The sequence below is a fragment of the Chinchilla lanigera genome, unplaced genomic scaffold (assembly GCF_000276665.1).
Source record: "Chinchilla lanigera isolate Chin_1 unplaced genomic scaffold, ChiLan1.0 scaffold00110, whole genome shotgun sequence".
NCBI lineage: Eukaryota > Metazoa > Chordata > Mammalia > Rodentia > Chinchillidae > Chinchilla > Chinchilla lanigera.
This window is the reverse complement of record NW_004955511.1, coordinates 5,705,594-5,715,990: the sequence shown is the minus strand read 5'-3', so window position 1 is coordinate 5,715,990 and position 10,397 is coordinate 5,705,594. Positions and strand designations below refer to the sequence as shown.

Here is a 10,397-nt window from a genome sequence, read left to right as displayed (position 1 = left end):
GTGGCTGGGCTGCAAGGAGGAGCAGTGGGGGGAGCGGCCATGGCGTCCACTGGGTCCTGTGGAAGGCAGCGCCTCATGGTGGGAGTGTGTGCTGGAGTGAGAAAGGGACGGAGAATTGGGGCAGGCGGTCCCAGGTCCCCTCAGATCCTCCATGCGAGGCCCTGCCCCTCCAAACCTTGGACAGGCCGGCCTGAGGGACCGAAGCCACAGCACAGCTTGAGAGGTGATCTAGGCCAAGCGCGCCCGGCTGAGCCCGTACTTTCCCCGCCGGGGCCTGCAGCTCGGGCCCTGCGCTTCTCCACACAGGGTAGCCTGGGTTTGTGCGATGCTCTTTCCCCGATGTTCACGCGTGGAGCGGACGGCTCTGCTGGGAGTGTGCAGGACGAGCCAGCCAAGCCTGCCGTGCTTCGGGTCCACGTGCTTCAGGCCGACGTTGGCCCGGTGGGAGGGGCTGCACCTTTGGCCCAGTGATGGGTCCCCTGAGGGCTGGAGGGTGCGCTCGGACCGTGGTCTGGAATCCGCCTCTGCATTCTGAACCCCTGCGCCTCCTGTCTGACCCCCGCCCCCGGCGCAGGTTCTTGTGTGGTAGGCTTTATAGACCCTGGCCCCCCTGGCCCTGCACATGTCAGGGTTGCGTGGTTGCTGTGAAGGCCGGTTTGTGGCTCTGTTGGTTCTGGTCGCCGTTGGATGCCCACTCCTGGTCTAGGTCCCGTACTTAGTTGGTGCTGTTTGTTGAGTGAGTAAGCTGCTCGTGCTGGGCTCCGCTGGGCGTGCTGGGCGTGTTCCCAGGACGCTCCTGCTGTGTGCCTGTGGCCCGTAGAAGCTGACTTCCAGGGCTTCCGGGAAGGGCTCCTGGACAGTTTCTGATGGCAGTTTCTGTCCTGCTGCCCTCAGGTCACAGTTACCTGGAGAGGCTCCTGAATGTCGAGGTGCCCCAGAAACTTGGGTGAGTTCTGTTTCAGGCTTGGGGCCCTCGCGCTACCAGGAGGGGCGGGGGCTGGGCTGGGCACCAGGAGGAAGCACCGCTGTCCTCTCCTGGGTGCCCTAGGCCTGTGCCATCCAGCCAGGCCGTACCAGGCTTGGATGAGGCTGAGTGGCCTTGGAGGGCCACCTGCCCTGTCTGTTGGGGTGGAGCGGCGGCCTGGGGCTGGGGTGCTCCTGGCTGGGACCCGAATGCCAACTCTTTTCCTGGAAGCCGCACCCTGCCGTCACTAAAGTAGTCCCTGCCCGCTCTTGCTCGGGGATGCAGACTGGGCCTTCGGGTGGGGGCTCACCTGGGGCTGGAGGCTCGAGGAGCTGGTTCAGGCCCTGCTGGGCGGCTCTCCGTTACTGAACCAGCTGCCCAGGACAGCTCAGGAGGGGAAAGGGTGGTTCTGGCTCACGGTACTAGAGGTTTCGGTTCATGGGCCGTTGGCCCCGAGGCAGTGAGGTACATCGCAGCAGCAGTAGAGAGCAGACCCGCCTCTCGTGGCTGGGCTGCAAGGAGGAGCAGTGGGGGAAGCGGCCAGACTCACTGTCCCTCCGAGGCCGCCCCGTGTCCCAGAAGCCCGGCCCCTCCCACTGGCAGCACGCAGAGGAAGCAGCCTTTACCATGTGCAGACAGGCAGGGCACAGCAGGGTCAGGGCTGCTACTGCTCCTGAGCCGAAGCTCTGCTGGGGGTGAGGGGAGGCAGGCGCAGAGGGCCGGGCGAAGGGTGGTGTCCGCTGTCCCCACCTGTGGGGAGGGGACTTGTCCCAGGGCCTCCCACAGTGCCCGCCGTGCTTTCAGCCCCAAGCAGGAGGAGCCCAGCGGGGAGGCGGAGGCCGAAGCAGCAGAGGCTAAGCCCGAGGTAAGGCGGCCGGTGGGGAGACAGCTGGGGCCTCTGTGCTGCTTCCCAGCCAGGGCGACCCCAGCCGAGCCCTGTGCCTTGCCTCCTCTCACAGGTCCCTGGGAGCAGTGGGGACCCCTTGCTGCCCCGCGGTGCCGCCGAGACCACCGTCCACACGCCTCATGCCCAGCCTGCCCCGGCTGGCTGGGACATGTCCCCCGAAGGGCAGCAAGGTGAGGCCCTTCTTTGCCCCACCCCACCCCGCCCCGGTACCTGGCCTTCCTTCCTCTGGGCAGAAGGCCAAAGAGAAGTGGAACCCGCTGGGCCCTGGTCTTAGCTGCAGCGGCTGTTGTGGCCGCTGCCGCGGGCACCCTGAGGTGTCCTGGTAGCCAGGCAGGGCCCGACTTGGGTGTGGGTGTACAGCTGCCCACCAGGCCTTGCGCCACTCCTGGGCACCGGGACAGGCTCATCAGCGTCACCACACCTTCCTGACGCCTTGCTGTGTCTCCTGTGGGCTTGCTCTGGCCTTGGCTGTGTCTGGGGTAGGCAAGAGAGCCATGGCTCTGGGCTCTGGCTCACGCCCAGGGGAGCACACGCTACGGTCTTTACAGCCAGGATCCTAGGTCGTCCTGGCCTGCTGCCACAGGGCTGCTATGGAGGAACAGAGCTCTGACCCTGTGCCCCAGTGGCGACCCAGCCGTAGCCGTGGGGTGGGGGCTGTGGCTGAGTGTGAACTTCTGCTTCCATACTCCCTGCTAGGGCGTGGGTATGGCTGGCCCCACTGGGACCCTCCCGCATCCCTGCCACAGACGCCAGGCACAGGGCAAGGGGTCTGGCCTGGGTACGTCGGCCCGGCTGTGGCTGGGTGTGGGTCCCTCCAGGACTCCAGGACGGGGTGCTGAGGCCACTCCTGCCGTGGCTGCTGCTGGCCAGGGTCTGCCAGGCCCTTCCGTACTGCTGGGCTTCTCACACCTCACTGCCGTCGCTGTCTCCGCAGGGGCCACGGCTGACGAAGCCGATGGACACCGAGAGCCACCGCAGAGCGTCAGGTGTGTGCTGGGCCCGGGCTGCGCGGGTGTGTGTGTGTGTGTGTGCAGGGCTGACCGCATCGCGAGCCCTGCTCCTCCCCATCCTGACTCTAAGGCCTGGTCACTTCCCTTCCTGAGCGGGCAGCAGGGGCCAGAGGGACGGTCCCGGTCTCGTGACCTTGCACGGGGTGTGCGGGCCTGGGAGGCCCTGGCTGCCCTGACGCCGCCCGCACTGGACAGGAGGAAGCGCAGCTACAAGCGGGCGATGAGCGAGCTGGACGAGGAGCCCTCCCTGGTGGACGAGGAGCTGCAGCCCCCCAGGAACAAGACGCCCTCCCCGCCCTGCCCGGCCAGCAAGGTGCGCGCCCTGCCCCCCCCGGCCCGCCCCTGCCTGCCGCCCCCGCTGACCGGTGCTCGTGCCCCGGCAGGTGGTGCGGCCGCTGCGGACCTTCCTGCACACGGTGCAGAGGAACCAGCTGCTCATGACGCCGACCTCAGCGCCCCGAGGCACTGTCATGAAGTCCTTCATAAAGCGCAACACCCCGCTGCGCGTGGACCCCAAGGTTAGGGGCGCCCCGCTCTGCGCCGCCTCGGGGTCCCCAGGGCTGTCGCGGGCAGCGTGGGTCTGGCTGAGGCAGGTGTGGCCTGTCCTGGTCCAGGAGCAGCTTGAGCCTCTGGCCGTGGGCTCCCTCGCCACGGACCTGGGCGGTGACCCCGAGGCCAGCTGGCCCTGTGGATCCAGAGTGGGAGCACAGGCCAGCGCCGCAGGGGCTGCGGGTGGGACCTCGCGGGGCCCTGCCCCGTGGGACGTCCCTGCTGGCATTGACCGTGGCTTCTGTCTCCTCCTCTCCACAGTACAGCTTTGTCGTGAGTAGAGCCGCCTCCTCCTCCTCCTTCTCTTCCTGCTTCTCCTCTCTGACCTGTCGCCCCGCCTGCCTAACCGCCAGCTCCTCGGAGCACTAACATGGCGGGAAGCATCGCGGGGGGGGGGGGGGGGCCCGGGGGGGGGGGGGGGGCACCCGTGGGGTGTGACCGGTGGCGGCTCAGCGGGGTGCCGCCGTTCACGGGCACAGGTCTGGGGTTTGTCGGGGCGAGCCGACTGCTGAGGGGGGCTGCAGTCTGTGCAGTGCTGCGCCGCCCTGGGCCTCCAGGGCGTGTGGAGCCACCGGGGCCGGCTCGAGCTTCGCCGCCCGTTAAGCCGGGCCACTTTCCGCTTTCAACTGCTGAGTGCTGAGGAGAACTTAGGAGGAGAAGCACCCTGCGCCCCCAGTGTCTGCCCCTTGCGTTGTCCTCCCTCGCAGTTAGGCGTCCTGCACCCTTCTTCCGTCCGAACCGCTGTTGCCAGCTCTTTTATTCTTTATTTTTATTTATTTATTTCTTATTTTCGGTCTTTTTTTGAGACAGGGTCTCACCGTGCAGTTCAGGCTGGTCCTGAACTCACTTTGTTTTTTGGTTTTTTGGTGTTTTTTGTCTTCTTGACACAGGTATGCGGCCCCACGCTCGGCGTTGCCTGCTCTTTTAGAAAGGGCGATGGCTTCCCTCGTTTCCTTCACGGGGGTGCCCGCTTCACTCGGGCTTCCGGGGGGGAGCTCTGGGGTAGTTTTTCTTCAGCTCAGTGCAGGCGGCTCCTGGTGAGCGACCCTCGTCCCTTCTGCGTGTCCCCCAGAGGGGAAGCGGCCTTTTATTCCCAGCACTGCTGGCCTTTTACCTTTGTCTCTGGTTTTCAGTGTGGGTTGCTTGGGACTCATGTCCATTTGTGGTTTGCTGACCTTGAATCCTGGGGCTGTGTCTGTCACTGACCTTGGCGTTATCGGCTGTCTGTCCTTCAGCTGTCTGAGCATCATCTTCCTGCCCTTCTGAGGTGCCGATGAAAAGAACGGGGCACTTTGGGTGTTGCTGCGCGGCTCCCAAGGCTCTGGGGACTCGCTCAGTGATCGCTCTTCTCTGCGTTCGAGTGTGGTCCTTTATCCTCATGACTCCGTGCTCACCGTCGCTCTCCGCTGTACTCTGGGGCCTGTCCACTGAATTTTAAAATGTTATTTTTCTAAAGTCCCTGTCTGGTTCTTTATGTCTGCTTCTTCGCTGAGGCGTCCGGTTTTCCTCGCTGTCCAGGGTGTGAGGACTCGCTGAGCGTAGCCGCTCGGGTCTCTCTCCGAGACCTCCATCTGTCCATCGTGCCTTCCCCTGCAAGCTGAGAGTTGTTTTAGTTCCTTGTGCACTGAGGGATCTGGGGCCGTGCCTTGGACATTCTCAACATGAGGCAGTGAGACTCTGGGTCTGGTTTCATCTGATGGAGTGCTGGTGTTTTCACCACTGCACTTGGCGGCGTGACCTGCTTAGATTCGGGCTGCAGGGTCCCGTCTGCCTTCTGCAGTCCACGTCAGTTCCCCTCCGGATCCTTGGCAGGGCACGCATCTCTGTCCCAGACGCACTGTCGGCCGTCACTCTGGGCCTGAGGTGCCTTTGTAGTGCTCCAAGTCCTGAGCAGAGCCCAGGAGCTCCTAGGGAGTCCCCAGTCCCCTTTTCCTGACCACCCCAGGGCGTTCTAGTTCTCTGGGGCTCCCCTTTCTGTGCTCCAGCAGGGATGCTGGGGCTTAGTGACCCACCTCACCCTGGCCTTGCTGTCTGTGCTCAAAGCCCTGACAGGAGGAGGAGAGGGTAGCCAGTAGCGCGGGGAGCAGAAGAGCCGCAGGCAGGTGGAGGAGCGCAGCTGTCCCCGAGGCTCCCACTGCTGCTCGGGCGCTGTGGTCTACCTGGAAGGACTGGCAGCACCACTGTACCACGCCCCGCTGGCACTTCCGTTTACTGACGTGGCCACGTCGTGGGAAGTGTGGGGAACAGGGGGAGGCTGCAGCCCTTGGTCTGCCTCCCCAGCCAGCAGTGTCCTGGTAGCGTTGGGTGCCTCCCCAGCCAGCAGTGTCCTGGTAGCGTTTGGTGCCTCCCCAGCCAGCAGTGTCCTGGTAGCGTTTGGTGCCTCCCCAGCCAGCAGTGTCCTGGTAGTGTTTGGGAATACTGTTTTCTTCACCTATTACAAAATAAGTGACGTGCACGGAAGAGCAGGTGACACACATGTAGCGTGAGTTGTGAAGCTGAGCACGCTCATGCGTGTAGCCGCTGCACCCCACAGCAGGGCAGCTGCCTCTGTACCCCGCCTCCCTGCCCGCTCTGCCCAGCGCTGTCCTGCCACTGCCCCGTGCGCAGTGGGTTTGGAGCCTGGCTTTTGTGCTGTCTGAGGCTTGGGAGGGAGGTGACCGCGCTGAGCCCAAGCACGTGCCGGGTGGCCTGGAGGTCAGGGTGGCCTGGAGGTCAGGGTCTGTCCCGCTCGTGTCCCAGGAGAAAGAGCGGCAGCGCCTGGAGAACTTGCGGCGGAAGGAGGAGGCCGAGCAGCTGCGCAAGCAGAAGGTGGAGGAGGAGAAGCGGCGGCGACGGGAGGAGGAGAAGATGTAAGTGCCTTGGGCCTGCCCTACCCCCGCCCCCTGGCCCCCGCCCACCCCCGACCCCCATCCCCTGGCCCTGGCCCCAGCTGACAGCTGCACCCTGCAGGAAGCGCGAGGAGCGCCACCGCAAGGTGCTGCAGGCGCGCGAGCGGGTGGAGCAGATGAAGGAGGAGAAAAAGAAGCAGATGGAACAGAAGATCGCACAGCTTGAGGAGAAGACAGAGAAGGTGCGGGGGCCGAGGAACCGCAGGGGCTGAGCTGGGAGGGGTCCATCCCAACCCCGACTTGGGTCTGAGGGTGTGGGCCAGGACGGCCTGGGTGCAGGCTGCTCAGCATGTGGGCGGCTCTGCAGGCCAAGGAGGAGCGGCAGGCAGAGGAGAAGGCCAGGAAGAAGGCGATGGCCAAGAAGATGGAGGAGGCAGAGGCGCGCAGGAGGCAGGAGGAGGAGGCACGCAGGCTGCGGCGGCTGCAGCAGGTGCGGAGGCGGGGCCGGGCACTGCCCGTTGGGGCCTCTTGCTGCTTCGGGCCGTGTGTGGGGTTCAGCGCGTGCTTGGGCTAGGCTAGGTACTGTGCCCGCTCCGCCCGCGCTGGGTAGGCAGCAGTGAGGGGTGAGGCCGCTTCCTGTCTGCTCCACATTGGGAGCCAGACTTCCTGTCTCCGCCATGCCGTTTATTGGCTGTGTGATCTTGGGCCAGTTATTTGACCTCTATTTCTGTGGCTTCAGGTAGCAAGCGCCATGCACCCTTTGTGTGCTCTGCCTGGAGGAGGTGGGGCTGCCTCTCCCTAGGGCATCTGTGGTCCCCTGTGGGGAGCAAGTTCTGTGCTGTGGTTCCACGGGGAGTTCTGTTGCTCCTTGCTGAGGCTTATGGTTTACTCTGAATGTGTGGTGTGAGCGAACCCAGGAACTCCGGAGACGGCTTCAGGTTAGAGATGAGGAAGTCGAGCCTCAGAGTGGGGTGCAACTGTGCGGGGTCACAGGGCTTTTGGCCCCAGTCTTCTGCAGGTGTCACAGGCGTCTTCTCAGCGGGCTGTGGAGCTGCTCAGGGTCTGTCTGCCGTGGTGGCCCCCGCGGTCCCCCTCCCTGTGTGCCAGGTCTGGCTAGAGCACCTGACCCTGCCGTCCCATCCCAGGAGGAGGAGGAGCGGCGCCACCAGGAGCTGCTGCAGAAGAGGAAGGAGGAGGAGCAGGAGCGGCTGCGCAAGGTGGCCGAGGCTCGGCGCCTGGCGGAGCAGCGCGAGCAGGAGCGGCGGCGGGAGCAGGAGCGGCTCCAGGCTGAGAGGTGAGGCCTCTGTGGTCAGGCGGCTCCCGGCTACCCTCGGAGGTGGCGGCAGCTGGGACCCTTGGACAGGGCGTGTGCATTGGTGACAGGAGCTGGGGGGGCTGCCCCTCCCCGCAGGTGTGCCTGCCCCTCGGGGACCTGTGAGGGTGGGGGCCTGTGATGCAGGCCAGGGCAGCCTTGAGGCTCCCAAGACCCCGAGTGTCAAGATGGTGGGAGGCGGCGTGGCGGCCTCCTGTGGTCCTGGTGACAGCGCTGGAGGAAGCTTACCAGTGGTGCCCCCTGCAGGACCGAGAGGTTCTGAGACCTAGGTGGGCGAGACTGGAAAACTGGGCGCCAGCACCCCTGTGCCCTTGGGGCAGATGTGCACTGTGGGCTCAAGCTGATGTCCCATGGTGCCCAGGCCTGGCTTGCCTGGCAGGGGTGGGGACAGGGCCAGGGCACCACCTGCTGGCCTGACGGGCTCTTGCCGGTTTCTCAGAGAACTGCAGGAGCGGGAGAAGGCCCTGCGGCTGCAGCGGGAACTGGAGGAGAAGAAGAAGGTAGGGCCAGGCTGATGGGCCGCGGGTGGTGGAGGTGGGGTGCGGGGCTGGGGAGGTCCACACGCGGCCCGTTGCCTCCCGGCCTAGGAGGAGGAGCAGCGCCTGGCTGAGCAGCGGCTGCAGGAGCAGCAGGAGAAGAAAGCCAGGGAGGAGGCGGTGGCGGCGGGGGCCAACAAGGCCCTGAATGTGACCGTGGACGTGCAGGTGAGGGTGCTGGGCCGAGGGGCTGAGGCCGGGCACGTCCTTCCCCGCGTTTGTTCTTTCCTATTCTAGAAGTAGAATTTGTTAAGAAATCGCTGAACTTTCAATACTCCCGGGCTCGGTGTGCACGCTGGGTTTTGTCTGTGATGGTCGTGTATGCAGGCTCACATGGCCCTCGCCTGGGTGCTGGTGTGGTTCTGGACGAGTGTGGGCCCTGCGCTGGTTGGCGTTTGGTGCTTTTGCTTCCATGTGCTCTCGACATCCTGGCTGCTCTCGTGTCCGTGCCCCAGGCAACTGTTCTGTGGTTTAACCGGTGCCTGGAGGTGCCGTCGGGTCTCTCCCTGCCGCACTGGCAAGGCGCTCAGTGAGGCGGCCCAGGCGCAGCTCTGAAAGCCGGGGTGCATCCGGCTCCTGGTTCCCTGGTGTGGAATTGGCACGCTGGCCAGAGACGGCAGAGCGGCGTCCAGTCTGACACTAACATCAGAAGCGATCTTGACACCGGGAGGGCCAGTGACTGCTGAGCGCCTCCAGAGGTGCCCTGCGGGGTACAGTGGCAGAGCTGACACCCTGTCGTCTTCCCAGTCCCCAGCCTGTACCTCCTATCAGATGACTCCACAGGGGCACAAGCACCCCCCCAAGATCAACCTGGACAACTACTGTAACTATGGGATGGATCTGAACAGCGACGACTCCACGGACGACGAGGCCCATCCCCGCAAGCCCATCCCGGCCTGGGCCAGAGGTGAGGGGCCCCGCCCACATCACCTTCCTGGCTCTGGAAGTGGTGGGGTGGCCACCACAGCTGGTGGACTGCTCTTCCCAGGGCTGGAGGCTCAGGGCGGCCACCGTGATCACAGGGGACCAGGCCTAGGAAGGAGGTGGGCCTGGCCACAGCTGGAGCTGGATGTTCTGGGCTGGAGGCCTCGACCCACACTAGCAGCTGGGCAGCGGGTAGAGCTGGGTGCAGGCAGAGGGCTTGAGGCTAGGAGGCTCACGGGCGCCTGGCTGAGCACCACCAGCTGCAGGTGCTTTGCTGGGGCCAGGCCAGATGCCACGGGGGACTGCTCGCGTCTGAGCTTCCCCTCTGGACCCACAGTCCTGGGGATCTTGGTCTCCGTGCGAAGTCGCGGGAGGTCACAGCCAGCGGGGCTGTGTCACTGGACGAGGCCCCAGGTTCAGCTGGAGTCCAGTTGCATGAGCTCGGGGGACTTGGGGAGCAGGAGGCCGTGGCCTGCAGGGAGGCTGGGGAGACTCAGGGCAGTAACCCCACCGCATCCCCTCAGGCACGCAGCTCAGCCAGACCATCGTCCACCAGTACTACCATCCCCCGAACCTCACCGAGCTCTTCGGGACCATCCTCCCGCTGGACTTGGAGGACATCTTCAAGAAGAGCAAGCCCCGATACCACAAGCGCACCAGCTCTGCCGTCTGGAACTCACCGCCCCTGCAGGGCACCCGGGTCCCCAGCAGCCTGGCCTACAGCCTGAAGAAGTACTGAGCCGCGCGGCGGCCCGTGTCCTGCTGTGCAGTGCTATTGCCGCCCTTCCACCTGGTTGCCATGGGCTGGGTGTCCTCTGCAGGTGCAGGGTGGCCCACGCCTGCGTGGAGGGCGGGTTTGTGCGTGACTGGGAAGAGCCAGACCTGCTCGGTTGGCCCACAGGCAGCACGCTGTAAATAGATGGTGCAGCTCAGCCGGATTTTAGTGTCTAGTGTTTTAGAGGTAGATCAATAAAGTGGATTCCTTCTGTGAACGCTGTGGGTATCATGACCAGGGGTGGCCGCATGGTGGCCCCCATCTTGGCCCCACAGCTCTGTTTCCGGCTGTCGGATGGGCTGGAGGGCTGAGGCAGGCTCTGTCCCCCACGGTGTCCCTGCTTACCTGCTGCCAGTGCGGTGGGCAGGGACCCGGGAAGCAGTTCATTGCTCTCACCGTGGGGCGGGAGAGCTGCTCCTGGCTCGGGTGGGTGCCCCTGTGGGAAGGGAGCATGCGTGTTGGGCCGGACCTGGCTCTGGTGCTTAGCCCCTTGGGCTCTGCCTGCCGTGCAGGGGCAGGACCTGAGGTCTTCAGGGAAGGCGTCCCGAGACTGGCGTCCCCCGTGTAGAAG

At 65.0% G+C, this 10,397-nt stretch overlaps 1 protein-coding gene across 2 annotated transcripts in view; it reads left to right on the top strand.

Moving 5' to 3' along the window:
* Incenp (inner centromere protein antigens 135/155kDa) overlaps nt 1-10,043 on the top strand; it is an 18,220-nt gene extending 8,177 nt beyond the window's left edge. Inside the window, exons 5-19 of one of the 2 annotated variants that reach the window (XM_005408127.2) lie at nt 895-946; nt 1,769-1,829; nt 1,924-2,041; nt 2,806-2,857; nt 3,077-3,194; nt 3,265-3,399; nt 3,692-3,703; nt 6,170-6,279; nt 6,380-6,500; nt 6,626-6,748; nt 7,404-7,552; nt 8,031-8,091; nt 8,179-8,295; nt 8,875-9,034; nt 9,576-10,043. In XM_005408127.2, coding sequence (XP_005408184.1) covers nt 895-946; nt 1,769-1,829; nt 1,924-2,041; nt 2,806-2,857; nt 3,077-3,194; nt 3,265-3,399; nt 3,692-3,703; nt 6,170-6,279; nt 6,380-6,500; nt 6,626-6,748; nt 7,404-7,552; nt 8,031-8,091; nt 8,179-8,295; nt 8,875-9,034; nt 9,576-9,790 — 1,604 coding nt within the window. In that variant the 3' untranslated portion in view covers nt 9,791-10,043. The remainder of the gene's footprint in view (nt 1-894; nt 947-1,768; nt 1,830-1,923; nt 2,042-2,805; nt 2,858-3,076; nt 3,195-3,264; nt 3,400-3,691; nt 3,704-6,169; nt 6,280-6,379; nt 6,501-6,625; nt 6,749-7,403; nt 7,553-8,030; nt 8,092-8,178; nt 8,296-8,874; nt 9,035-9,575) is intronic. The other variant, XM_005408128.2, reaches the window with a different exon arrangement.
* Nucleotides 10,044-10,397: the final 354 nt, after the last annotated feature.